Source organism: Alternaria arborescens, assembly GCF_004154835.1.
Source record: "Alternaria arborescens strain FERA 675 chromosome Unknown contig_1, whole genome shotgun sequence".
In the NCBI taxonomy this organism is placed as follows: Eukaryota; Fungi; Ascomycota; class Dothideomycetes; order Pleosporales; family Pleosporaceae; genus Alternaria; species Alternaria arborescens.
Window position 1 is genome coordinate 637,238 of NW_021167856.1, and position 27,614 is coordinate 664,851.

General features: G+C 51.9%; 9 protein-coding genes across 9 annotated transcripts; 4 read left to right on the forward strand and 5 right to left on the reverse strand.

Moving 5' to 3' along the window:
- Positions 1–1,006: 1,006 nt before the first annotated feature.
- AA0111_g249 (Mediator of RNA polymerase II transcription subunit 14) lies at positions 1,007–4,426 on the reverse strand (the record flags this gene model as incomplete). The annotated part of the gene is made up of 1 exon (XM_028648266.1): positions 1,007–4,426. One exon carries the CDS (start codon positions 4,424–4,426, stop codon positions 1,007–1,009), a length of 3,420 nt encoding a protein of 1,139 aa, XP_028512062.1.
- Positions 4,427–5,591: 1,165 nt separating this feature from the next.
- On the forward strand, positions 5,592–7,872 carry AA0111_g250 (Autophagy-related protein 22-2; the record flags this gene model as incomplete). The annotated part of the gene is made up of 3 exons (XM_028648278.1): positions 5,592–5,843; positions 6,006–7,598; positions 7,657–7,872. 3 exons carry the CDS (start codon positions 5,592–5,594, stop codon positions 7,870–7,872), a joined length of 2,061 nt encoding a protein of 686 aa, XP_028511621.1.
- A 446-nt stretch (positions 7,873–8,318) lies between these two features.
- On the reverse strand, positions 8,319–12,023 carry AA0111_g251 (hypothetical protein; the record flags this gene model as incomplete). Its single annotated transcript, XM_028648289.1, has 8 exons — positions 8,319–8,486; positions 8,540–8,776; positions 8,827–8,855; positions 8,905–8,967; positions 9,022–9,087; positions 9,517–9,720; positions 9,796–11,881; positions 11,946–12,023. The coding sequence occupies 8 exons, from the start codon at positions 12,021–12,023 to the stop codon at positions 8,319–8,321; spliced, it is 2,931 nt and encodes a 976-aa protein (XP_028511622.1).
- Positions 12,024–12,759: 736 nt separating this feature from the next.
- On the reverse strand, positions 12,760–14,085 carry AA0111_g252 (hypothetical protein; the record flags this gene model as incomplete). Its single annotated transcript, XM_028648300.1, has 8 exons — positions 12,760–12,826; positions 12,878–13,322; positions 13,370–13,426; positions 13,480–13,578; positions 13,631–13,763; positions 13,823–13,858; positions 13,911–13,980; positions 14,039–14,085. 8 exons carry the CDS (start codon positions 14,083–14,085, stop codon positions 12,760–12,762), a joined length of 954 nt encoding a protein of 317 aa, XP_028511623.1.
- Positions 14,086–15,161: 1,076 nt separating this feature from the next.
- Positions 15,162–16,905, reverse strand: AA0111_g253 (hypothetical protein; the record flags this gene model as incomplete). Its single annotated transcript, XM_028648311.1, has 3 exons — positions 15,162–16,187; positions 16,406–16,523; positions 16,577–16,905. 3 exons carry the CDS (start codon positions 16,903–16,905, stop codon positions 15,162–15,164), a joined length of 1,473 nt encoding a protein of 490 aa, XP_028511624.1.
- A 1,268-nt stretch (positions 16,906–18,173) lies between these two features.
- Positions 18,174–19,112, forward strand: AA0111_g254 (hypothetical protein; the record flags this gene model as incomplete). Its single annotated transcript, XM_028648322.1, has 2 exons — positions 18,174–18,621; positions 18,679–19,112. 2 exons carry the CDS (start codon positions 18,174–18,176, stop codon positions 19,110–19,112), a joined length of 882 nt encoding a protein of 293 aa, XP_028511617.1.
- A 1,221-nt stretch (positions 19,113–20,333) lies between these two features.
- Positions 20,334–20,751, reverse strand: AA0111_g255 (hypothetical protein; the record flags this gene model as incomplete). Its single annotated transcript, XM_028648333.1, has 2 exons — positions 20,334–20,456; positions 20,509–20,751. The coding sequence occupies 2 exons, from the start codon at positions 20,749–20,751 to the stop codon at positions 20,334–20,336; spliced, it is 366 nt and encodes a 121-aa protein (XP_028511618.1).
- Positions 20,752–21,118: 367 nt separating this feature from the next.
- AA0111_g256 (hypothetical protein) lies at positions 21,119–21,774 on the forward strand (the record flags this gene model as incomplete). The annotated part of the gene is made up of 2 exons (XM_028648344.1): positions 21,119–21,366; positions 21,420–21,774. The coding sequence occupies 2 exons, from the start codon at positions 21,119–21,121 to the stop codon at positions 21,772–21,774; spliced, it is 603 nt and encodes a 200-aa protein (XP_028511619.1).
- A 1,328-nt stretch (positions 21,775–23,102) lies between these two features.
- On the forward strand, positions 23,103–27,052 carry AA0111_g257 (hypothetical protein; the record flags this gene model as incomplete). Its single annotated transcript, XM_028648355.1, has 2 exons — positions 23,103–24,893; positions 24,944–27,052. The coding sequence occupies 2 exons, from the start codon at positions 23,103–23,105 to the stop codon at positions 27,050–27,052; spliced, it is 3,900 nt and encodes a 1,299-aa protein (XP_028511620.1).
- Positions 27,053–27,614: the final 562 nt, after the last annotated feature.

A 27,614-nucleotide genomic window follows, 5' to 3' on the forward strand; every position in this document is an offset into this window, starting at 1 on the left:
AAATTCGGTTATTATACTCAAGCTTTGGGGAAGCGAGACAGACGTGGAGAGAGGGGGATTGGTTGCTGGTTTATATGGCCAGGTAGTGCTAATGCTTCGGGTCAAAGGAGTAACTACGGACAAGTAAAGGCGACACCCACCACGGCATCTTGGGGTAAGAGAGGGGTGAGAGAGCGGCAAGAGGTCCACTAGCAATACAGCTGACCATGGCGAATCTTGGTTCCTATCCTTGGTTATGTAGGGTAAATGCTTATCGTGGACTAGGGTATTAATGCGGTATACTTGAGGCATCTAAGGAATACAGTTTTGAAGCACTCCTACAAACTGCTTGCCAGGAAGGAAGCGTGATTTAGCTACAGCTGGGACTAAACGGGGAACTATACGTCGTCTCTTCGCATTGTATCGTCTCTGATAGTGGGAGCTATGTTGCTGGTCGAGACTAGTAGAACAAGGAAATTGTGTATCTCCAGAAAGATTACGATTGCGTGACATGTCTTGTAATTTGCATGGTCGATATATATTCTATGTTATACTTTGAGGAAATGTAATTCTGCCAAAGCACGCAAGAACAGTTGAAACATGGTGTAATAGGCCACCTCTGGGTTGTAACACATAATACCTAGTTATCAATCGTTTATTGAAGCAGTTGCTGGCACCACTCTAGAAGGTAACATGACTCCGTGCGTATATCCCGTGCCTCGGTCTTCCCACCGCAGGGAATTGGTATAAATAGTATCATACAAAGTACGAAGAAAGAGGAACGAAGTGTAGATGGATGCATCGATGGCGCATCCAAATCAGGTGTGGTGTATACGACATCAGGAAACCCTGAACAAATCACAAAACAAAAAGGCATGTTAGAAATGCAAATTATACCGTAGTCCCGCTAACCCAATGCAAGAGATGTGAAAACGTGAAAAAGAAACATGGTACATACATGAATATAGAAGATATTCATGGTTGAATGTAGTGAGAGACATCGCAGTAGCCAGGTTCGTCTCAACCACTAATCGATAGTGATGACGTCGTTTTTAGACTGCCCTGGACGACCTCCTGGACCGCCTCGGCCTTGCTGTTGTTGCTGTTGCAAGGTTTGCTGACGCCCACTGGGCATTTGCTGTTGAGCCGGTCTGCCGTTCGGTTGTTGGCCTCTCGGATGTTGCTGCTGGTTCAGGTGCTGTTTCCCTGATTGGCCCTGCCTCTGTTGTTGCTGCTGCTGCTGCTGCTGCTGCTGTTGTTGCTGTTGTTGGCGTGCCTGTTGCATCCTGGCTTGTTGCTGTTGTTGGTTCCCCTGTTGGCCCCCATTCGCCTGATTTAGACCTTGCTGTGCAGGTTTTTCAAGTGGTGGAGGCGCAACGTAGCCATCAGCCATTCTACAGCCCAAGACACATTTATCAAGCTCCTCGATGGCTCTAGGAATCGCATCCAATTCCGCCACCATACCATTGCGGGTACCAAACCACCCATTGCCCTTCCTACTAAACAGCTCCTTCAGCTTAGCCTGTAGGTTGTCAAGGCGTCTATGACCTGGTGCACGCTCTGGAGTTGGCAATACGTTGGGATCCTTTGGGCGCAAGTTGTCTTCGACGAACCAATACACGTTGTCGTCTTTGGGTTGGAGACGCACATCGAACGTGCAGACGGGATTGTCATACGTAAGACGATATTTGAAGATGGTGTGGACATGGATTGCGGGGTTGCTGTAGTTGCCTGGCGATCGTTGCTCGACTTCGCGCAGGACCTTGAAGAGAGGTCGCGTGGCAACGAGTATCGTACAGAAACGGTCTAGACCATTGGCATCACCGGGATCAATGACTGGTAAGGAGGGCGACCGATCGTTAGCAATCTCGGTGAGTTGAGAGAGTATTCGATGGTGCGGGTTGCTGGGTGATAGTTCGACCGTGAGCTCCTTTTCGGAACCAAAATTAACGGTGGCAGAATATGGCGATGGACCGTATTGAAACTGTACGCGTTGTAAGGAGGAGGATTTGAGCAACATCTTGCGTTTCTGCAGAGTAGTTGCAAAGGTACGAAGACGATTGACATCTCGCAGTCGTGCTCGCAACTCTCCAAGTATATCCTGCCCAAAGGGCGTGGCAAGGAGGATCCTAAAGTTACCATCCTCCGAGAATTTGAAAGCATGTTGTGGTGAAGCTGCCATGAGCTTGTGCATATCTGCAGCAACAGTCTTAATCATCCTGCCGGCAGCCATGTGCCAGACGTTCTGACCTCCGACTTTCATGCCTTCGCAAGTGATCCTGATGTCTGATTCGAGCCATGCGTCTTGACCTGCTTGAGCTGCGAGAAGATCTGCAGTTTGCACATGCAGGACCCACCGACGGGCGATGCGATAAGCTTCCAAAGAGGGCCCTAGCTCACACTTCAAGCTATAGTTCTTTTTCTGCTTCTCAAGTTGCCGAGCTGTGACACGGAATGACAGCAGCTGCACGGCGATTCTTTCGAGACTTGCCAAGGTGTTGCGGTTGATGGGCAAGGAGCTTCCGTCAGGTCTATCCATTCTGATCTGCTCAGCATATTCTATGCTGCCTCCGCCAGATCCGATTTCGAAGATCCACCACGACTCACCAGACGAGTCGATCACCGCTGCCAGTGCCCAGCTTGGCGTCCAACCGCGAGGGCAATACAAGGTGGATGAAATAACATCCAACCTGACAGCAGCCGACACTACCTGTTGATGTAAAGCTTGCCTCGCTACTGATTGCCAGCCGAGTTGTTGTGCGTTCTTCTGGATCAGGCTGAGTAGTGTACCGGCGAGTACCTGCGTCATTACATTGGCAATTTGTCCAGGCTCCCTGCCTTGATTAAAAGCGCTCTCGGCTCGCGCAGATAGTGCGCTCGCTGGTCGTACAATATAGCTGCCAGTGACTTGCTCTAGTGACAGTGTGACAGAAGTAGATGTAGCACCCAGTGTTGCGTCAAGTGTGCAATCCCCAGGTTCGGTCTCGGAAAGTCGTGCATTCGCTATCACCCCAGATTTAAAACTGTTCTTCGTAGAACGCAGAATCTCGCTCGCATGGCATGCGATGACTTGCTTGAGAACGGATTCCATGGACAGATCCTTCCAATCGAACTGGAACTTGGGGTCTTTCACTTCCTTGCCTTGACGAAACCAGCGTGTTGTCAGTGACGGGATGGGTGGTCCTCTCCACGAGACCTTGCCACTCTTTGGCTTGTTATTGGATACACCGATCTCGATCCAGTTTTTCTTCCCAGGTTTGTTGGTCCAGTATGACACTACGAGCAAGCGATGCACAGGCTCAACTTTGAGAGAGCCTGCCCAGCCTGTGCGGACGAGGCCTACTGCCTGTGATCGAAGCACAGAAATCTTGTGTGTCAAGATGAAATTATTCAAGAAGTCGAAAAGACCAGTTAGACCCTTGTCTTTTAAGACTAGGTCGGCCTGCAGCTTAAGCTGCATGAAGAAGCGGCTACCGACGGTGATCGTGGGCGCTGGGTTGAACAGTAGCCGGACATCAATGAGGAACCACTGTTCTGAGGCATCCTCCACAAAGGACATGACGTCGAACTCCAACTCGTTGTCGATGACAAAGGTCGCGCGTCCAGAATGCACGCGCCAGTTTTGAAGATGCCGTGGAAGGCTTTCGTGCACATTCAGACGTATCGAGAGGGAAGTGTTCAAGTAGCGTAGCAATTTGAGAGCTTGCTCGGCAGAGATGGGCTCAGGCGGTATGTAGTCAAGGCTCGGCATCCACGACGCTTTGCCGGTTGACAATACCTCCAAAGCTGTCGCGATATCCGGATTATTCTCCCTTGCGTTGTTAGAGAGAACCTTGATTCTCTCCAATTTGTAGTCAGCGGCATCCATGTGGGCTGCCTGCGTACTCGCGTGGGCCAGTAAGTCAATAAGCTTGGAAATGTCAGACGAAGCTTTCTTTCCCCACTCTGTAAGGACCAGCAGCTTGATGAACTTTGCCCGCTGCTCTTGGGCGAATGAAAGGAGAACCAGCTTCTTACGCCTGTTTGCGTCTGCGTTCCCTTGCATGTTTGCCGCACCAAGTCCATTGGGAAGAACGCCATTGGTTACTGGAGCCAGTTGGATAGCGGCCATGTTCTTCAATACTTCCTCGAGCTCATTGTAAGATTCCTGCGATATCCGCAACAACAATGTTGAGAGGGAGTTGTACTGCTCAGGGCCAATGTGGGCGATTTCCGGTGGCAGATCCGAGTAGTGTCCGAGCGTGGAGCCTGCCGTCGTTGCTAATGCCATGGACGCGCCGTTAGTGTTGGTGTCTTTCGAGGAACCTCCATTGGTGGCAGGTCCTCCTGCCGGCGTGTCGCTTCGCGTCCCATTGAGTCCTCCGTTGGTCATGTCAGCGTCGTGGTTGCGCTTCCTGCCATCTGCGTCGCGTGAAGCCGTCGCTAAGTCTGATCCGGTGTGGTTCATGGTGAGAATGCCTGGCATACTACGTCGTCCTCCGTCCCGCGACCCTGGGGCGCCGTCTGCGCACCCACTCTACGCGCTTCTATCCTTCACCTAATATGCCTGGCCAATCCAGATTTCCGTGATATTTTCGCGAATGTGTCGAGCGTGGGATGTGCAGGAGGACGATCGAGTCGGAGTGCCTGGGGCCGGGTTCAGAGGGCTGGCAGTGGAACGGATGGTGAGATGCGCTGTTGAGGAGTGGCGCGCGACCATGAAGTGGATGTTGTTGGCGTAACAATGGATGCGCACAGGTAGCACAGGGCGCAGCGGGTGGTGAAAGGGCGCTGGTCGGACGCAGCAAGTAAAAGAAAGCGAGGTTGGGGCGCTGTCGACTAGCGCATCGTGTACTGCGAATGTTGCGAAATGTCGTGGGGTGTGGGCGCGTTCGTATAGAAGCCGGCGTCAGTCTGGAGTGATCGTGGATGGGTGCGCGACGCCGGGTAGCTGAGTCGATGATGTTGTTTCAGCGATCAGGAATGAGGTCGTCGAAACGGGAAGGATTGGATTGGGTTTGGCGCCTTGGCGGCCACTCCACCCATGCAGCCTGGCGTACTAGTGGATAGCCCTGCGTCTCTTTCATCACGCACACTGAGGATGGCATCCGAAATCGAGGAAGGCCTTGTAGGTGCACTTCGCTCTAAGAATGTGTGTTGAGCAACGCCGAGTCGCTTCTAGAGCGGATACAACACAGCTAGTCGGTTTGATCATTAGTACACAAAATCATTCACCGCATACCTGTCCACGGCTCGGCGAGCTTGCGGCTGCGGCGGCCAGTAGTCTATCCAAAGGCGAGCTTGAGCGCAAGCGCCTTGTCCAATGCCTTCTCGGATAGCCTCCACTGCAACTAGACGCATCATCAGCATGTTCAGCCATTCCGCCAATACTTCAACCCTAACCTCATGACCCCAGCACGACCATGGGATCGCCCGCTGCCCCAACAACTCCACATCTCTCCCCAACTTGGTTCTGACCTCACCGTGCCCACTAGAACTTACCTTCCAACCTGAATCCCGGCCCGTGTCAGCTGTTGCGCTTTTATCCTTTGATCCTTCATCATGTCTCAGTTGCGGTGACGCACTTCCGCCAATTAGTGTAGACCCTGCTTGCGGAAGGCTGCGTTTATTCGATGGCACCGCGCGCGCCCGAGCTCCCGCCCTACCAGCGACCGACCTTCACGCGAAATGCATCCTCACAGTCAAAAGTCTCAGTGCCGTCCATATCGCAGTCCAACGAGGCAGACGATGAGCAGAGTCTCTCTTCGGATCAGAGCCTCGACATGGAGTCCAACGACTCGCAGCCCCACTACGAGGGCGAAGATACCCGGTTGACGAGCGACAAGGAGCTTCGCGGCTTTTACATGTACGGATGGGCTGCCGAGGTACTTATTCCTATGCTATCTACCACCATTCCAACCTGCTTCACACTTCTTCGAGCTTTCACTATGTGCCAGCCTTGTGCGCTTCTTCGCTGCCGTGTTGCTGCCTTTTACGCGCTGTGTCGAGCGCAAAAGCTACGCGAACACCACCACTAACAGTTCCAGGTCTTCGTTGTCTGTGGTATTGGATCCTTCATACCCGTAACACTCGAACAACTCGCACGCGAAAATGGTGTCCTCCTGTCTGACCCTTCCATGCCATGCAAAGCCACGAAGCCTACCGGTCACCCTAGCTTCTCCTTCTCCACAAACGCCCTAGAAGCCCTGCTGAAACCAAATCCTGAAAAGGGACAATGTGTCGTCCATATCCTCGGCGTCGAGATCAACACTGCTAGCTTCGCCATGTACACTTTCAGCATATCAGTCCTGATACAGGCTCTGCTGATCATAAGCATGAGTGGTGCTGCAGACCACGGGAGGTTCAGGAAAACGTTCCTCTTATGGTTCGCATTCGTGGGAAGTATAGCGACCATGTTGTTCTTGCCCGTGGTACCCAAGGTATACCTTCTAGGCGCACTACTGGCAATCATCTCAAACACATGCTTTGGTGCTAGTTTCGTACTGCTAAACAGCTTCTTACCACTGATGGTGCGTTTCCATCCGACAGTCAAGTATGCCGACTCAATCACCGACACTTCGTATGCGGACGAAGAAGATGAGCCGGAGACAGAGGAAGACGATGAAAGAGGTGGAGAAACTCCTACACAAGAGAACATCATACGAGGAGCGCAATATGCGAACCAGCTTGGAGAGAGAGAAGGCCTTCTTGACGAGGTTGCCGATGCGACAACCGCACTTCTTCCAAGCAACCCTTCAGCCGCGGACTTGACCATCCCAAGGGCGAAGAGCAGGGCCGCTCCTTCAGTTGAGCTTGCACTCGCTACCAAAATCTCGTCCTACGGTATTGCAATTGGTTACATCGCCGCTTTGCTGGTGCAGACCCTCGGCATCCTCATCGTCATCGCATTTCAATCCTCCAACTTTGGTCTCCGGCTCGTTCTCTTTGTCATTGGCGCGTGGTGGTTCGTCTTCACACTACCCACTGCCCGCTGGCTGCGCCCTCGTCCAGGACCGCCTCTGCATATCGGCGCACAAACTTCCAATTTTGGCTCTGCACTAGCGTACTTCACATACTCGTGGAAATCCCTAGGTCGTACAGCAACGCATGCGCGACACCTCAAAGATGTTCTACTCTTCCTTGCAGCGTGGTTTCTCTTGTCAGACAGTATAGCTACTGTATCTGGTACGGCCGTGCTCTTTGCGAAGACAACACTCGGAATGTCGTACGCTATGCTCGCCCTGATAAACGTCATCGCGACAGTCTTTGGCGTCTTGGGCGCCTTCTTATGGTCACGTCTATCTGCTTTCTTCCGCCTGTCACCAACGCAGACAATACTGCTCTGCATCACGCTCTTCGAAGTGATACCCATCTACGGCCTACTCGGGTATATTCCAGCAGTCCAACGCCTGGGATACCTAGGCTTACAGCAGCAATGGGAGATGTACCCTCTAGGTGCAGTCTACGGCTTCGTTCTTGGTGGACTAAGCAGTTACTGCCGCGCGCTATTTGGCGAGCTCATTCCCCCGGGCTATGAAGCCGCCTTTTACGCCCTGTACGCCATCACAGACAAAGGCAGTAGTGTCTTCGGTCCAGCGATTGTAGGCGCCATCACCGATGCTTATGGAGAGATCAGACCGGTAAGCACGCCCCAAACGACCTTAGCTCATAGACGTGACTTACTAACACATATTACAGGCTTTCTGGTTCCTAGCTATTCTGGTTGGCCTTCCCTTCCCAATCATGATGCTTGTCAACGTAGATCGGGGGCGCACTGAAGGCGCTGCCCTCGCCAAGACCCTCGAAGAACTATCACGCGCACAGGATGCTCGTCAAATAGACGAAGATGATGACAACTTGTCGCAGGAAATCAGAGATGACCTCCGCAGCTCGTTTTCTTATCAGCGCTCTTGAATCATCAAGCCTCCGGCTCCATGATACTTTGCAAGTTCCTTATCGTTGCATTTGTTCTCTTATGCTTCCGTAATAGTTCTTTTTTGGCTCATCAGCTGGCCTGATCGGCTATAGCGCGCATTTCAAACATCAGTGTCGAGATTGCATTGTAGAGGCGTTCACTTGCCATTTGTAATCCACATTTCACCTCTTCTCAACTCTCGGTCGCATTAGTGTTATCTGTCAGTGCGGCGTTGGAAGGTCAAATGAGCGACGCCTACAGCACGAGGCGAATAGTTACGTATCACAGAAATGCCAATCTGGTTGTCTTTAACTACGATCTCTATATGGCTTGAGACCTTATTGAGTTCACTACATTACCCACACATTTCTCCATCTGCCTCCGTACAATAAGTTTGGCACATCATACTTTTGGCATCTTCTACCTCTTTCGTGATATGATACGCTTACCCATCTAGATCGAACATTTCCCGGTGCTCCTCTCTCGTTTGTTGATCAGGCAGCTTTCCCTCGATCAACTTCCACATCTCCATCGCAATCTTCTTTCTTATCTTCGCCACACGAACACTCCTCTTCCACTCCTTCTCGGTCGCTTCTCGCTCTGCTACTGTGATCTTGCAGAATCAGCATATGTATATATAAACATCTCGTAGGAAAGTGAACTTACTTTCTTCGCCTTCCCTTTCTTCAGCCCATCGAGTCTGGTCACGATTTCCGCCCTCTCCGTCTCAAGGGCATGAATGCTAGCGATGAGATCCGTAGTGCTGAGCGTGGAGTTAAGGCTGGAGAGCGAGCTACGGAGGTTCTTTGCACTGGTGAGAAGAGAGATGGTTCGTGTGCGCACGTTGAGAACGCTTTCATCGAGGGCGGCGAGTTGCTCAGTCGTGCATGCTTCAGCGGCGTTCTAGGGGTGTAAATCAGACTTGGACTGGAGGATCCAGGAGCGAAACCTACCTGCAGAGCGTGATAGACGATCTGTTTGCCTAAGGATGTCAACCTGATTGAGCCGGGAGTTAGATTGGTCAGACTCACCAGCAACTCGTCCCTCTATTGCTTTTTGCTCATGAAGGTCTTTCAGAATCTTTGCGGCAGAAGCTGTATCGTGATCAGTGTTTGCATTATGAGTTAGCGTGTTGCCTACAGACGCACCTTTGGTGACCTTATTGTGCAAGTTTGCCGAGACATCGATAGCTGAGTATGGGCGGTTTTGCTTGCCTATGGCCGGTTAGTCGTTGAAGCTGAGCTATAATTCAATCGTAAAGCTTTTCGGATGGAAGGGCAAGGTGAGTGGCCTACGCAGGTACTCCAACACCAGGTCCGATGCTTCGTTGGCTGTTGCTTTCTCTTCTGTCTTCTTGCGTGGCGCCATTATATGCTATCGATGTGCAAGTACGATAGAAGTAACTCTATCGCGAGAAAATGCCGTGTGAGACGTTCAGATTCTGACAAGATGGCGCTAGGCTATGAGCATGCTTCCGATGGAAGGAGCCACCCTCAGCCCAGGAAGGTGGGGTAAACAAGTTACGTGGGAGCGAAATTGAGCAACCCAGATATACCGGTATTCTGAATACAATTATGTGATAATTTGATCGTTACAAAGGCGCACTACCAGTCCCTAATTAGTACTTCAACCTCCACGCTCACCAAATTGTGTAGCCCAATCCTCAAATTCCTTTAACCCTTGCTTGCTCACTGAGGGTCTGATAGTCTGCAGGCTCGCTATGAAGTCCTGGAACTGTATCGGCCGTATTTGATCCATTGTCATGGACAGCAACTTCTCGCCCAGTGAGCGTAATGGTCCCATAGCGGCGTCTTTCGCAAGCGCAGTGATATCAGAACCAGAGAAGCCTAGATTAAAGTTAGCATCATATATATTGTCTTCGTCGTTCTTTCTGTTGTGGAGTGTAGAACACAAGCACATACCGTCAGTGAGCTTGACCAGACAGTCCAAATCGTGGTCGCTCAGTTCATGTTTCTGATGGCTCAATAACGTCTTCACTTGCTGCTTCCGGACCCAATCTTCCGGTAAAGGAATATACTGTCTTCTTACGAATCGCCGTCTTGCTGCTTCGTCGATTGCCCATGGCAGGTTCGTCGCTGCAAGTACTAGCACCCTAGTGGCATCGCCTCTCTCTTTGTCCTTGTCGTTGATTGCACTCCCAGCAGCAGCCTTTTGCAGATCAGACCACTGTATGAGAAACTCGGTTTTGATGCGTCGAGATGCTTCGTGTTCACCGGATCCCGAGCGCGACGAAAGGAGCGAATCAATCTCATCGACGAAGATGATCGATGGTGCAAGCATCTTCGCAAGCTGGAACAGCGCACGAACAAGCTTTTCAGACTCGCCGAGAAACTTCGACGTCAAACTGCTTGCAGAAATCGCGAAAAAGGTAGACTTTGACTCTGTAGCCACAGCCCTCGCCAACATCGTCTTTCCAGTACCTGGGGGTCCAAACAGCAGCATACCGCGAGCAGGTTCTCGCAAGCCCATGAACAAGTCAGGTCTCAAGAACGGGTAAACCACTGTCTCTTTTAATGCTGATTTCGCAACTTCGAGTCCAGACACGTCGTCCCAGTGTACCTCATCTCCCTGTATGACAATTTCGTTCAAAATCTGCTGCGCTGCTTGCTTATCAACACCTCGTGGTAGGTTCTTCATGATCTCATCCGTCCGTCGCTTCCATTCATCCATTTCTTCGGGTTCTTGGTCTGCTTCAGTACTGTCCGTACTTGGGGTATCTGGTAACTCTGCACGCATCGAGTTTCCTCTAGCCCTGCCCTTCCGCACCGGTGATGGCCTTTGGTTAAGCAACTCTCCATTCTCTTCTAGCGGTATAGATTCAGGCATGTCTTCTTGCTCCGAACTGCTTCGCGCTTTAGTGTAACTACTCGTAGATTTGGGCACTAGTCTCCGTGTCGTAGGATCCCACATGACTCCACCTCGTTCAGCACCGTTGTCGCTGTACGAATGCGCTGCTGCAGACGCAGCGAGGGATCGAGGGTCTGGGGCGGGCTTTGGGTATTCCTTCCGATACGAGGGCAGAGCCGTGGCGGTCCCTTGCGCATTAAGCATCTGAGTCGAACCGACTGATTTGCGAGGTATTGTTGGCGTTGTTCGCTCGAGCGCAGGGGTTTTGACAGGTTCTGGATCGATTTCGCCGCTGGGTGGTGGTATCGCATACGCAGTCGATGCTGAACCTTCGCCAGCTCTAAAATAGAACGGTGCTTGTGTGGGCGGTTGCTGTACTTCTGGTTTAAAACAATTTGCACTCGGCCTCCCAGCAGACGGCTTGTCGATGGACGAGCGAGCTGAGGGCGTGAGGGAATTGGTCGATGGATTAGTTCCCAATGCTGGTCGACTCGAGGCCCCTGTAGCTTTGACGCTCCATGCTTGAGTCGCCGCCTTTGAAGCATCTGGGCGACTTCTTAACGAGTTAGGTAACTTGGCCGAAGATGGTTTGCTTTCCCTTCCGGGTCTCAATGTCCGTAGCATTCTACCGCTCTTCTCTGGCGACGGTGTACGCGTCTTCTTCTCTGCCGCCGTCCCCGGAGATAATGTCGATGCGCTCCGAGTCTGCTTCAAGCTGTTGTCTGCTATAGATCCAGTACCAGAGCTCTTTCGTGGTGCCATTGCAGGACGGTACGGTAACGGTGGCGGTCGCGAAAGATCCGTATACTCTATGGGCGGTATAGATCCGCCTCCGAGCCATGAAGAAGTTCGGCTTGTATCGGTTTGCGAAAGGGGCACGCCATGGGGAGGTGGTGTTGGGGCATCGTTGTCTGAAGACTGCGAGGTAAGACTCTCCTTTGACTCCTTCCTACTATTCTTCAGGGCTTCCAGCAGATCCACGCGCTCTTTGCACTGTAGCTCCAACTGGCGCAGCGATTCGATCAGGGCCCTCTCTGTTTCGGACGCAGGACGGTAGGTTGAGGGGTTGCGACGGGCGTTATGGTAGTAGATATGGTCGAGGGCGGTTTTCCACGATCGTAACGCCTCTTTCTCATTGTTCTACACGCCGTTTTGTCAGTATGGTCAAGCATGTGCAACACTTGGCGGGTGGTTGGGCACTGACCTGGCCCTCAAAGTATACTGCAGTCGAGCAGGCTAGAAAAGCCTCGTCGTAGGCCTTCTGCGTCGTGTTGGCGCGCATAGCAGAAAACATGTATACCGTGCGCCCAATTCGCGCTGTGAGGACGGAAATAGGAGTTTCGCGTCAAGTCTTGGGCTCGTGTTTGTAGATTCGTCTGCTGCATGCGCCGGCCTTAGTTCGCGCGGGTGTGTGACGTAGCCCTGGAGGGAGCTGCCCAGGTGTTTCGCAACCCCGAAGGCTGAGCAGCGGCGACCATGGAAGACACTCTCTCCCAGCATTATCCACGCAGCGAGCCACACCTCACGCTAACACATCAGATCATAGGGCAGTATCATCGCTTCAACATTCGCATCTTCGCAATCACGCACGAGGAAGATGCATGTGCAATGGGTGGGGCCGCTATTTGGATCGCTGTTATCGATTACGCACCTGGATTGGACCGGATAGCGAAAATGCTGACGGGTCTTGAGCGACGCCAATACTGAATTTTCTCTATGATACAAGTACGCGCATGCCATCATGTGCTCGCACAACCAAGCATCCAGTACGCCACCAGATGAGCTTCCAGAAAAGCCTCTATGACTATACAATGGCAATGAAGAAGCGTCGCGACACAACCTTCTCCTCTACCCGCGCAACACAAAATGCTAGACCTAGCCTTGAATGCCCAGTACTGCTATGGTCGCTGCTCTCCGCGACACCGCGTGTATATCGTTCCGTTGGTTATGCGCGTATCGTAGTATTGGAGGGCTCTCGTAACGGTTTCAAAAAAAGGATCAGTCAAATCGTCGTCTCCCTATATGGCAGTGGACGAGTTAGTGCTCCTCCGAATGAAGAAAGCCTTTGCCATTTCGTATGCAGACCTAGATGTTGTCAGATGGTTACAAGTTGGTTTTGTGCATGTGGGGACTCACCAGCAAATCGCAGTGCTTGGCATGGTGGTGATAATACGGGGCTTCAGACCACGGAAGTATCCTCTATAGCCCTCCCTTTGATGGATTATCTTGGCCGCCTGGAAGAGGCCGGAGACGTTCTTCAACTCTGCGTCTCTGGCATTTCCGCGTGTTTGTAATAGTGTCTTGATGACATCGAGCGGAGTGGTGAGCCCCGCCGCAAATCCACCGGCGATACCTCCGGCGAAGCAGTGCGTGTAGGGATCGTAACGGCCGGTCGGGTTCATGACCTTCGACATGGATTCGTAGGCCATGAATTGCAGCGCGGTGAATGGTACCGTCATACACAGTGTAGTGGGGTATGAGACGTAGAATGCGCCGACTCCCTCGGTACGGAGAACCTCTCGGGCGCATTGAGGGACAGATTTGTAGACGGAACCATGCATTTGCATGCGTTGCTTTATGACTGCGAGGTTCAGTAGGCGCGGAGCGAAGTCGTAATGCGCATCTTACCGTCAAAAGGATTCATCAGCGCATCGCTGGAGATGGTGGCCGCAGCACCGCTGGCAGCTGTTGGTAGTCAGTAGCTGCCCCATGTTTTACGTCGCATTGGTTGTGCGCACCTGCTGCAAGAGGATGATGCTCATGGCTCTCTCCTTCGTTGCCACCGAGGGCGTGCTTGGTGGCTTCGTACGATGCAAAATAGACAGCATGGGCGGGACCTGCACGCTGTCAGTTCCGTCTACCCCCGACTTTTCACCCAGCGTTACCTACCTGCACCCATCACCACACTCGAAAGCCCCCTCCACAATGACCAAAAGCCCTCTGCTCGCGATATAGTGACCATGGCGTTGGAGATGCCGCTATACATGGCGCTCGGCGACGGGTTGACGATCTGCATCCTGGTCTACCGGAAGTCAGCACACTGTTGGCAGTGGACGAAAAGCTTGATAGAAAGCTGCGCACCTTGAGTAGATCGACTGGGTACATCACCGAGTGTTCCTATCGCCAAGTCAGTTGACATGTGCTCACGGCGGCGACGTCGGGGACGTACGGCGATGCCCGCAAATGCGCCCGCAAGCATATTCGCGGTGAGGGAGAAGTTTGGCGGGAGCGCTTCATAACTGGCGCGAAGGTCAGCGACGGGTGTATCCTATGTGTGGTGGTGCAATGGAGCTGTACTCGTGTTCTTCTTCGATAGGAACTGATGGCCGATCATTGGGGGCCATAAGTCGGCCTGTTACTGGCGCCGCGGATTCCAGGTTTGCGACTATGGTGGTATTTGTTTTTGGGCAAGATATGGCAGCTTCGGGCGTCGTTGCGAGAGGGCCAGGTGAGGTGAGTGGGCAATGGTTCGAAATTGAAGTTGTTACTTTTGTTTGCAACTAACGGAAGCGCGAGATGACTTCAGCCGAACGCCGAGACGTCAGACCTAAAATCCGGCGACTAGGTACTCTCTCTAGTATCTACTCTCATCGTACCCATGCCATCAACAGCGATGCCGGAGCTTGCACGGCAAACCTACGCATGCGCATGCCAGCCCATATACTGGCAAATTCTGCATCGTGATGCCCCCTGCAATCTGGCCACAGCTGGCCACTTGCCATGACCCCTCAAATGCGCAACGATGGTTGACAGGTGCCGCGGAGATCAAGTACATCATCAACGCGATAGCTAGACTCAGCCAAGGTGCCTCGGATGCGGGAGGGGAGATAGTTCGACTCAACTATATCTTATCAGATCATCTCCGCCCGCATACACCGTCCGCCACACGTCTGCGTCCTGTCCCCTACATGCTTGTACGCAAAGCCTGACTTCACTCACGATACCCCGCAAAGACGCCGGGTTTGAGTTAGCGCATCCAGAACCGCATGCTGAATAATGTCCGATCTTGGAATAGTTTGCATAGTGGATGTCAACTCAAGCTCGGTGCCGAGCTCCTGCTCGCCAAGTGCTCCTAGCACAGCGTCTAGTAAATGAGTAAACGACAAGCTTATATCTCCAGTCTGCGCCGAATAAACAACAGAGCAAGCCTGCACGCATTACTATAGACATCTGTGGATGCCTCCAACATAATCCGTTGTGGATGGTCCGAGGTTACTATACTCATTTGCAACTATCATCAACCACCATGATCCAGCAGTTTGCCCATCGTACAAGTACAATGGACGCGCGGTTTTCATAACCTGCAACCAGCAATGCTATCCAGTTTATCTGCCATGCCACGTTACGAAGCAACATGTCCGCCAACAGCTGGCGATGCCGTGGTCGGGGACACCGGAGTTCCTTACATTTTGTTTGCGCATCAGCAGTCGCACCGCTTGTGCCACCGGGGGAAGCTGACTACGTCCCTGATGTTAGGCACACCAGCGAGGTAGCACAGGAGTCGATCGAATCCAAGACCAAAGCCTCCATGCGGTACACTGCCGTATCGTCGGAGGTCCACGTACCACTGCAAAGAGCCGTCTGATGCGTCGGTAGAGTCGTCCGACGCTTGTTGGAGACCCTGTTCCTCCATGGATTTCAGAAGTTGTTCCAGTCGGTGTTCACGCATAGAGCCTCCCACCAGTTCACAAATCTCAGGTACAAGTAGGTCGAAGCATGCGACTGTCGGTGCAGCCGATTCATCAACAGTCAGATCATTTGACGGCGCCATGTAGAAGGGCTTGATGTTGCGTGGATAGTCAGTGACGAATATGGGTCCCCCGCATCCCAAGCTCTCAGCCAGAAATCGTTCGTGCTCGGTTTGTAGGCCGTCTTCATGACCAGGTGCATACTCGAATTCCACCTTGCCTTGAGCCACCGCGTCCTTGAGGTGCCGTATCGCAACCGCATATGAGATTCGAGGCCATGGACCTTCTGCCAACCCTTGCCACCGTTGTGCGAGGGTAGCGTGCGACACGGATGTGCTTTCTTGATCCTGGTCTCGTGCTCGCGCCTCAAGGAGCTCTTGACCTACAACTGACTCTTGTAACTTCAACGCAACAGAACGCAACATCTCTTCCACAACGTCCATGACGACATTGGCGTCGTCGACGAAAGCTAGTTCTGCTTCCAGCATGTAGAATTCGCTAAGATGACGAGCCGTATCACTCTTTTCGGCTCGAAATGTTGGAGACAGCGTCCAGACCTTGTTCACTGATTGAGCCAAAGCTTCTAGGTGAAGCTGGCTAGAAACGGTGAGGTATTTTGGAGAGCCGAAAAACATGTCTTCATGCTTCTTGATCTGGTTTGAAGAGGATTTGTCTGATGACGATGGTACCTCAGGCGCAACAGTAAATACCTCTCCTGCACCCTCGCAGTCGGAAGATGTGATGATAGGTGGATGACACTGAACAAAGTCATGTTCTGCGAAGTAGTTGGTCACTTGCGCAGTGACTAAAGACCTCAGCCGCAATATAAGAGAGTTTATTGGTAGTCGACTTCGAAGATGCGGGAGAGTGCGCAGAAATTCAGGCGATTGGTATTTCTTCTGGATTGGGTAGGCCTGCAATTGGAACACAGATCAGAACCCAGAGACTACTTCAATGCTTACTCGAACCAACTTACTGTAGCATCGTTCTCTCCCAGTATGTGCACTTGGTTTACTTGAAGTTCATGGGATTGGCCCTGACCTGGCGAGGGTGTCCACTTTCCTGTGACCGTCACTGCAACACCAGTGGAGAGACTGATAGCACAGCATGTCAGTACTTACAGATCGTATGGAAGTAGACTACTGACCCTTCCGCTAGTTGGGGAGGCAGCACTGCTTGTACTGTCTGCAGGGTCGAGCCATCTCCTATGGCAGCAAATGCAATACGCTTTTGCTTGCGCACTGTCCGCACATAGCCGTTTATCGTCAGCGCCTCATTGTCCCGTGGAGTCCGCTGGGCGGAGATTGATTGTGGAGATGGCCTCAGCAGCTCAGCAATATTGCTTGGGCAGAAGGTTGAACTGCAGCGAGGACGACATAGTGATAGCGCATGTGCGCAAGGCAAAGCGGTTCCCCGGTTTCGAAGTAAGTACTGGGGGCGGACAACACTCCTTCGAACGGGCAGGAGCCAACTCATTTACGCGTCGGCAAATTTCGATCAGCCAGTAGGAAATGTGCGGTGTGCTCTGTAGCGTAGCAACAGCTGCCTCTATCGGTATGCTGTCTATGAAACCCAAGAAAAAAAGTACAGACGCTTTGACCATGCGCTAGGATCTGGCGGGCCTCGCCCGTACCGTTCTTGTGGCTCGTTAATCGTGACTGTAACACTTCAGCCATGGCTGAAACACTATGTGCTCCAAGGACCGACCATGAAAGTGCACGAGATTTGTGACCCATGAACATAGCACCGATGGACTTCGGAGCCTGGTGTCGTGGTGTTCTTCTTGGTGGCCCTCTTTACCATCATTGGACGGGCCAGCTTCCTCTTCTACTCCACCCCAGTCAGCACACCAAAACACGCCCCACCAAGCGAGACGGCTGTTTGTACAACTCCCATCGTGTGCCGAGATGCTGGAAGCATGCACCCGTCATAAGGGCGGCGGACTTATTCGTTACTGGACGTTTTCGTGTAACATCCGCTGGCGGTGAGAAAGACGCCTCGTAGAACGCCAACAATCCAGCAAAGTACATTTACCCTGCATCCGGGATCTTAGTGCCGACGCTATCACTGCGACGCTATATCGTGCAGGATCTTGGTTAGCAGCTGTCATCATCGGCTTGCTCAACGCCGCCAGATCTTTCTAAACCGCTTTTAACTCTATGCAGATCGCTTCAAGGTCTGGACGATCGATCCAGCCACACATCCCTGTTCCAACAACTCCCAGAAACCCGACACGGCACTTAGTGGCTTCAAGGTACCTGGCAGCTACGTGGGTGCACAGCGTCGCCCCCAGGACCAGGATGGATCTTTCAATCACACGACGCGGCTGCTACCGGGCATCGACCACTGTGCCTACCCTAAATTGCTTGGGCATACGACTCATGTCCCATCCTCCTGCAGGTTTGCGCTACTGCTGGTGTAGATGCCACCCGCGATGACTGCATCCAACAGGGGAGGGCTCGATTCCCGCAGACGACTACCGTTTTGGTAACTGGCGCAGCGGAAATGCGCCAGCTTAGTCTCCGGCTGGATCTGGAGCCATTATTTAGCTGCGTTATCACACGCTCCTGAGTATTTGCTCAAGTGATATGCTACCCTCTTGTCGGTAGGGTCATAGACTCCTCGTCGTTTCACCCCGCCCCTCCCTACTTTCAGGCCATCTCACGCTGCAACTATACATCCTTCCAATCTACGTACAGTCATACAAGAATTCATATCAAAGCTGCTCATAGTATTTCATTATCATGCCGCCTTCAAGACCCAAGCCGTCAGAGATAGCAGCCGAAGCAAAACGGATATGGATGCCACATATCTGGAAACACTACATTCGAGACTCCAAGACCTCATACCTGTATCCCGACTCAGCACAAATAAGAATCAACGTGGACAAACGATCATCACAACGCACAAGAGTAGCTGTCATGGAAGGTGACCCAGTGAACTACGCTTTGGGCTGGTATCAAAGCGCGGTCAACGCAGATTCAGACTGCAAGCAAATTCCAGTGATCAACGTAGCGAACGAGAAACGCGCTGGAGGTGACTGGGAATCCGGGCTTATGGCACCAGAAGAATGTTTCGCGAGGAGAAGCAATCTCGTACATGCTCTAACAATGCCATGGAACGCGCAATTGGGCCGAGAAGAAAACTACTACCCAATACCACAGACAGGCGGCATCTACTCCCCTGAAGTCTGTACGTTGAGATAACAGCAACGCTCGTCTCGAGTCACAAGTCACTAACGGGCCGCAGTTGTGTTCCGAGCAGGCCCAGATCAAGACTATGCAACTTTTACAGACATAGCCTCTCTACCCGTAATATCGGTTGCACCCGTGCGACGTCCCAAGCTCGACGAGAGCGGATGCAAATACTCGTTTGCACAAGAAAAGGAGCTCATGAAGGAGAAAATGCGGGCAGTATTGCGAATCGCATCCTACTGCGGGCACAGGAACTTGGTGCTGGGCGCTTTCGGCTTAGGGCCTATATTCCGCAACCCAGCACAGGAGGTAGCGCGAATGTGGAGAAAACTACTCTTCGAAGAGGAGGAGTTCCATGGCGCATTCCAGGATGTCGTGTTTGCTATCGACAGTAGTATGGTTGGGTCGCCGAACAAAGGGTGCGCGTCCGATGTGGAGATTTTTAGGCGCGAGTTCGATCCTGCGACTATTTGGCCGACCAAGTGGTGACAGACGTCCTCGGCGACGACGCCGACAGTAAAAGTAATCAACTAACAGCAACGCAACTTGCTATTGAATATTGGATAGCATGGGATATGGTCACGAAGCATACGAAACCGAAGCACACGAACCGACACGCACACACATACACATACACACACACGAGGGCAGGATCCTTCAGAGACACACCAACCCAATGGAGGGGTAAAACAAGCCACTTGACTCGGATGAAGTCTTGGGATGGTGGGGTGGGGGTTCTCAGTATGTACAGATAACCGAGAAAAAGCTCAGATCTCGCCGACCCGAGGACTCGAACCAGGCGGCGCACTGCTGCTACTGCCGCTCGATTCTGCGGCTAAAACCTGCACGTTCTAGTAGCCAATCAGTATTAATGAACAATATTGGGTAACATGTTGTCTTGTGGTCAGATATTTGTCATGTTCTTGCACTTTGTTAGTTTTGTGCGTGTAGGATTTTGGACTTGACGGGTCGATTGATGCTCTCGATGATTAGGCTTTTGTGCTGATGAGGGGTTGTACGGAACAGAGTTGAAGACTTGCACGTCCCCCGCCCCCCTCAACAGCAGAGTTTCTGCTGTCAGCAACAAGGCTCGGGCAAAAGGAAACTGCCGACAAATGTCCACATGCGTTTCGAGGTATGGTGGCCGACAGAAGTTCACAGCAAGCCAAGACGCGGCCTGACCTACACACTCGGGCTACGATTCTGCAAGTCGAAACAACTCCCGCGCGTAGGCTTGCACGGACAAGCTAGGCCCCGCCACTCCCCGATTCGTCCTCGGGTCTATGCGACGAACCCCCCTTCATGCAAGGAGTAGACTTGACAGGCGCGGCTCGACGCTTCGAATACCTAAGCTACATTGGTCAGCGTTCCCAAGACGCAGTGACGACATTATGCGAGCCTAGTCACAACTTGAGTAATGTAGTGTGCTAGACCTTTGGTTCGGGTTACAGCTCCGCGCGGAGGGTGTGAGGTTCATGCACGATCATTTGTTCTGGAGGTAGGTCTGAGGTAGAGGCGATGTCTTGCATGGGATTCGACGAGATGGTGTATGAGTGACATATTCGCTTTAGTGTAGAAAGTCTAGAATTACAGGGGAAACCATTCTGTGTGGCAGCTGCAAACGCTTTTTTTCCGAGCGCTTTGAGAGTAGTATACATGTTGTACATTGGTCATGAGCGGCGTTATTAAGACTGTCGGGCCATGCTTCATCTACTTGTTCTGGCCCGGCAGTGGTAGTTGCGGCGCTGTAATTTCTCCGCCTTGCATCTCAATCTTTTTGATTGTCTGTTCTCTTTGGTAGTTTACAACTCGTTGCTTCTTGAAGTATTCGACCTGCAGCAGACTGTTAGTGTAATGTGGTTGCCGTGCAGAAAATTCTACGTACCCAGCTGTGTGCGCAATTCTTCTCAAACTCCTGGTCAAAAGACGCGCAGAAGCTTGCGGCCTTGTCCCTGCCGGATTTTGAGTTTATGCTATCCAAGATGTTGTTCTTGTCGAGACATTCGAAAAAGGCGTCGCGTGCTGCATAGCATTGCTTCCGGTTGGATCGTGACGGTGACTCGAATGCGCCGCCGTCTGTCTTCTTGACACCGCCGTCGTCCTTGGAGCTTGAGCCGAACCAACCCATGACTGTGATTTTCGAAGGTTGCGGAGGAGATGCGGAGGTAGAGGCGATTGTCGCAGCTGGCGCGGGAGTCAGTGGCACGGGAGGCGAGTGTCACAGGAGGCTGTTCGGGGTGGCTGCGTACGTCGGGAGGGGATGCTCGAGGTCAGACTATGTAGGCTTGGTAGAATTGTCGACAATACACGTCCAACAGCGCAATCATCTCGAATCCGTGCTTGGCGGGCCCAAAAGCTATGACATCGGCGCTGACTGCCCACGTTTCGCCGAACGGTTACGGGAACCCGTGAATCAACAGGCAACCTTGCACCTACGATCAATCAACCCTCCGCCTCCCCTTGTGCTCATGTCATAGCGCACCGCCTGCGTATTGATGCCACGCCGACGCCGCCCTCCACGACCTGGCGCACTTGCGGATCTGTCCCCGACCCGCATACTCTCCCAGATCCTACTGCTGCAACTTGCCTACTATGCATGCGCCGGCATCCTTATTGTCTTTACCGCGCTGGTAGCGGGCAAGGAGGTCAGCACCGATCTCTTGTTCGGCTGGCAAAGTCTACGCGGCGATACCACAATCGGATGGACTCTGGGTCTGGTCTGGGTGCTGAACAGCCTCGCCTGGTAAGTGCTGCGACGCGCTGGTCCCAGTCATGCCACCATCTAACACGCTGCAGTGCCATCTTCATACTACTTCTCATCGCCCGCTCCAAACTCGTTCTTGACTTCGCCCTGACTGTACACTTTATCCACTTGATCGTCACCTCCTTGTACACCCACGCCATACCCGCCAACTTGTTCTGGTGGGCGCTGCAGATATGTAGCGCCACCATTATGACTTCGCTAGGCGTATGGGCATGCCAGTGGCGGGAACTGAGGCCAATCAACTTTGGCAGCAAGAAGCCTTCGCCATCACAACCAGCCGCAGAGGACGAGGGTGGAGAGTCTAGGGGAAGAGGCAGGGGCAGAGGGAGAGACGGCGCTGGTGAATACGAGATGGTTGGTATGGGCGAGGAGGACAACAACGTCTGACCACATGTCAGACCTGCATAAACGGCGTTTTGCTTCACGAGGCCATTGAGGGCCATTGTACTATACCCTGACAAAGCATGCGTCATTATACATTAACATTTGCCTTCTACTTCTCTCCCATCTCTGGTCTCCGTTACCCTGTCATCGACACTCGTAACTCTCTACTCTTCTGCCTCCGAGAAACCATCTGGAATTACTATCATCGACTTGGACGGTTCCATCTCTTATTGCAAACCACGGCAACACCTTAAGCTCCATTCCCAAGTCCACTGCTTCTTGCTCCTCCGCGCTAATTTTTGGTATGATTCTGCATATAACCCTGTCAAGCCTTGTCTGTGATATCGATTGGCCCTGTTCGGTGGCTGTTGTGATCTCTATAGTGCTCAGCTGACTCGGAAAATTTACACCTGGCGATTTTTGTTAAAGCAGGCCAGAATGGAGCCTATTCGATGCAGCCTACCCGAAAAGACAGGCGTATGTAAAGGTATCTCAACATGATGCTCCACATCGCTTTCGCTTTCTCTTAACGCCAACAGGACGCGGGTGTTTTGCGATTGCGTTCGATGGCCCTCGTGTTCTGGAAGGAGAGGCAACTGTGTGTCATGTTTCGGTATGTTGAGAGCGGATGCGGTGAAACATATCGAAAGCATGATGAGGAAATGTCCGGATAACATGGTCGTGATGAAGATAGAAACAACAATCGCAAGACATACGAGGTGATAAGGTATATGCTTCAAGATGGGCTGATGCGGGCGCAATGACTATCCAAGAGTGCAGTCACGACGGCGAATCCTAACAAGACAATAATAGACCCTTCCAAGATTCAGGGTTGGCATCTATTCTATATACAGTCGGCATCTTACCTGAAACGCTTACAAGGGTTGCTAAACTAGTGGTCGGGAAAGCGGTTGGGCCTGCCCGAGCAGCAGGCCAGAGGTTCCGACTGCTTCGTTCTTCTTCGTGGTGACCTTTTCTCTTCTTAGTCCGTTAGTACACCTTCCAACCTCCCTATGCTGGGTATAAAGAAGAAGTTGGTAGTGTATGACAAAAAAAAAAAAAGACTTTACTGCAAGGGTCACATCGGATTCTAAAAGACGGGATCTAAGGAAAGCCTAATTGCTAAAGGGTCTCATATGTCAGGGACGTACTGGATATTGGCGAGATGCACGCTATGTGCTAGCGCAAGACACGTGCGCCAGGCTTTGCAACGGCTACAATCCCTGCCACCAAGCTTCCATCACCATCGCCATTTTCTCGGTACTATATACCACAATGATTGATCACTAACAAGCCTGAACTAACGCAAGTGCAACACAATCAAGCTCATAATGAACCCCAATAATGGATACTATGGGCAGCAGTGGCCTCTGGTGCAGCCGTCGAGCAATAGACGTTTCTTGCCCGTTGCAGGTACATTCGAAGCTGCTGCACCAACCTTGATGCAACCACATGTACAACATGGCAGGCAACAATACCCTGTACAATTCCCGCCAAATGCAGTATTTCCTCCTCAGGAAATATACCAAGACCCACCTCCATTCCAGCATCCGCTTCACCATCAACCGCCAGCCCGGAGTCCTTTCATACCTCTTATTCCGCTCAGCGCTGTAGAGGATCTGGAAGAGGAAGAGCCTCCTCCTTTCACCAGTGGTGGATTCCAGGACCCGTTCAATAGAGCCTATGCTACTAGCGGACCCGCGGTCTTCGAAGGGTTCATTCCAGCAAATCCCGGACAAGAGGATGATGATGAGTTTACCAATGCGACCGGATTCCGAGATTCGCGCTACGACCGCGACTTCGATAGTTCGGATTCCGAGCAGGATGATTGGCGACGTGCCATGGAGGAAGAAGAAGAGCTCGCTCGATACGAGAACAAGGATGATTCAGAGATCGATGCAGACTACGAATCAGAAGATGCACAAGAAGACGAAGGTGACCCAGATGAGATGGAGCTAGGTGTCGAATTCGAGGATGTCGAAGAGCGAACGAAATACAAGAGAGGGAAGAGCAGAAGCAGAGGTGCACTCCAGGCTACAGTAACCCCTAGTATCATACCTGCCAGAGGGCGACGTGGTGGGAAACGAGGTCGGCCTTCGACTCGAGGCCGTGGTGGTCGAGGTGGCAACAATAGTGCTAGACCAACGCCTAAAAAGAAGCGAGGCAAGCCTGGAAGGGAAAAAGGTCCTAGAGGACCTCGACCTGTTGCCGACCCAGGCGCAGAATGGAAGTCGTTGCAGCAACAGGCTAACGCAAAGTTCATCGCAAGAGACTATGAAGCTGCCCTTGTGTTCGCTCAGCAGGCTATTCAGTTGAACCCAGAAATCTTTGATGCTTACAACATCGCATCGGAGATCTATACCGAGATGGGTCGGGAGGAGGACTCACTGGCTGTACTACTGGCTGGTGCGCCAACCAAGCGTGATCCTGGTCTCTGGCAGTATATCATTGAGCGCATACAACAGCTCGATCCTGAAAAGCATCCACAATTTACAGATGAGAACAAGTCGGCTGCCATTCTTCCGTGTTTGAACGAGATTATCTTGCTCAACAACGATTATGAAGCTCGTAGTCACAAGCTCGAGATCGAGGCACAACTAGGTCGTTCGTCCAAATGCGTAGCGCTCGGCCTGAAGATGCTCAAAACACGCAAGGAGCAAGGAGAAGACCCTGATACGAGCGTACTGAAGATTATGGCAATGATGGGTACTGCCTCTCCGAAACAGACTAGAATACATCTCAACAAGCTGCTGAACAGCTTCGAAGAGGCTATTGATGTGTTCACACAGCCTGACCGGGATCCGGTCAACAATGAACTTGATTGGGAACTAATCAATATCTATCTCGACCTTTTGGATCGAGCGGGTAGCTACGAAGCAGGTGTTGTACGACTGAAGGAGCTTGCCCGGTGGAAGCAGGGTAGGCGTTCTGAGACATTCTGGGACAAACTCGAAGACGACTGTGAATTCGACATCGAAGATGAGCCGAGACGCGTTACTGTGCCTCCGTTTGTTCGAAAATCGCAGGATGCTACATACGGCTCAACTCTGCCATTGGAGATCAGAGTGAAATTAGGCTTGTTCCGGTTGCGCAGGAGCAAGGACGACTTTGAAGAGGCTATGGTAAGCCTCGAACTCGTGCTACATTCTGGACGTTACTGACGAACATCTAGCGCCACCTTGAAATGTTGGAGCCGGACAACCATGGTCCTGAGGCTCTGATTTGGGACTACGAAGATCTATTCCGTATAATTGGCGATGCTCTTCACGCTACAGGCAACGATGACCATGCGCTGCGTTTCTACGAGCCTCTATTCGACAAAAACTCTAACGAATTCAACCTGCAAAGCTACATTGGCCTGCACACATGCTTCAAGAATCTAGGGAGGGCTGAGAGGGCGGCAGAGGTCATTCCGATCTTGAAGAAGTGGCCGGCAGAGAACTATGATGACCTCGCTGTCCTTGCAAAGTTCTTCGAAGATCAGGGCATGTGGCAGGAAGCTGGTCAGCGTGCTGAGACTATCTACCGCGACAAGTACGGCCACAAGCTCAAAAACCTGGGTTTCCAGGCATATGATGAGCTCAGAGTATACTACTATAACCAGCGAAGGCAAGCTCGTGGTAGATATGGCGTTCGAAAGAGTACGGTTCGGAGGAATAGGAAGAGGATGCAAACAGCTACCGGGCAGACCGGTGAAGACGAAGATTCTGTAGATGAGAACGGCAACAAGGAACTCCCTCCACTTGTCGCCCCGACCGAACGTCCTAAGAAGGGTTTCTTCCGCACGAAAAGAGCGAAGGCGCCAAAAGTTCAGGCTTTCTTAGCTGTTCGTGATGAAGATGCTGAGCAGCTTCCCGATATCGAACCGAGACGAACTACACTTGAAGGTACCGACGTGCCGTATCGAGCGATCAACAACAGACTGTTTCGTAACAAGCTTCAGAGACTGGCAACAGATTTTGCCGACGACCTCAAAGCCGCTCGAGCTCAGCATCGGGAGATCGTCTCGAGTTTCAAGCGACTAGACGAAATTTGGGAAGCGGCAGAGGAAAGAGACGAGGTTGCCGTACACGAGGTGTTGTCCATCACTCGGGAGCTCATCGAAGAATTCTCTACGTTCGACTTGTTCTACTCGAACCGAAAGGAAGACCTAATGACTTACTTCCGACGAGTTACGGGTGGCGATCTATGGAAAGAGTCTTCGCTAATGGTACTTGCTGTAGTAGCGAACAATGTCGAAGACGGTGAAACAGATCCTGAGCTAAGAGAGCGACCAGATTCAGCTCCGGTTGATTTCTGGGGCATACACTTCGACAAATGGTGTGATGCGTTCGGTCGCTATGCTATCCTGCTCGCCAGCGAAGGAGATGAAGAACAGTGTTTCGCTACACTCGATATTGCCACTCAAGCCAACGTCTTCCATCGCTCCCGAACCTACCACCAACAACTACAATTGTGTCGCCTTACTTGCGCTCTAGCAGCAGACAATTCACGTCAGGCATCTGTAGCGACGCGCTGGCTCCTAAAAGAGTACCCTTTCGGGACAGACCTCTTTCGTCTTTATGGTGCCGTTAACCGTCTATGTTCCTTCCCCGAAGGATTCGCGACTGGCCCTGCGTACAAAGTGCTTATGCGCTACATCAAGACTATCGACTACGCGCTCCTGACCCCAGCACAGCGCGCCGCGTATAATTTCCGCGATACAAAGAACAGCAAAGGAGGTTTCAGAAACAACATCAACGTCGAAGATGTCGACAGAGCCAAAGACCACGATCCCGCACTCTTCGCGTTGTATGGACATGTTTTGATGTGCGGTGGTAGTTATGTGGCGGCGCTGAACTATTACTTCCGTGCCTTTACCATCTCGCCTGAAGATCCAGTATTGAATCTAAGTATTGGTGTTGCTTACGTTCAACACGCCATGAAACGGCTCTCCGAAAACCGGCAATACCAGATTCAACAGGGTCTGTCGTTTGTGTACAGATACTATGATCTCCGCAGCAAGAGCCCGCATGCAATCCATCGGCAAGAAGCGGAGTACAACGTGGGAAGGATGTGGCATGGGCTGGGTCTTGTCGCGCTAGCGCTTCCAGCGTATGAAAGGTGCTGTGCGCTTAGTGATGACGTTAAACAGGAGGCAGGAGATCGGTGCCAGGACGGCAATTGGGGGTACGAGGATTTCAGCACGGATGCGGCGTTTGCAATGCAGAGCATCTATGCCATCAGCGGTAATTTTGAGGGCGCTCTGGATGTTACAGAGAGGTTGCTCGTCATTGAGTAAGGAGAAAAGGGCCCTTGTCACCCATACGTGACTTTGTTCTTCCTCCCACAAACCTAAATCGAATTACACATGAATATCGCCCCCACGCTCACTAGCGGGCCATCTGTCGTCTTTCTTTCTTTGTTTCTTTCTTTCCTACATGTATCCACACCAATACGTTTCCCAAGAAATGTGATCCGACTTGCATATAGATTATGCAAGGGCGCCTTAATGCATCCGATACGAAAAGCACCGGGAGATGGATAAGTTCCTCGCTTATCGATCCCGTGTATACACGCTACTGCAGCTTCAACTGCACTGCGCCCCATATCCGCGTCCGCGTCTGCAAGCATGTATGCGGCACGGCAGACAAATTCTTTATTCGGATATGAAAGATCCCGAAACTTATAAACATACCCTTATGCAAAGCCGTTTGTGAATGCCTAATCTACAGTGACTGATTTCTGTTGGCTAAAATATATCATTACGAATCCGCCATCGTGTGTCTGAGGATTCTAGCTACCTGTGGCGTGTCTAATGGCGCAGCTGCGGTGTTTGTAGACAACTTTGGAAGACTGGAGTG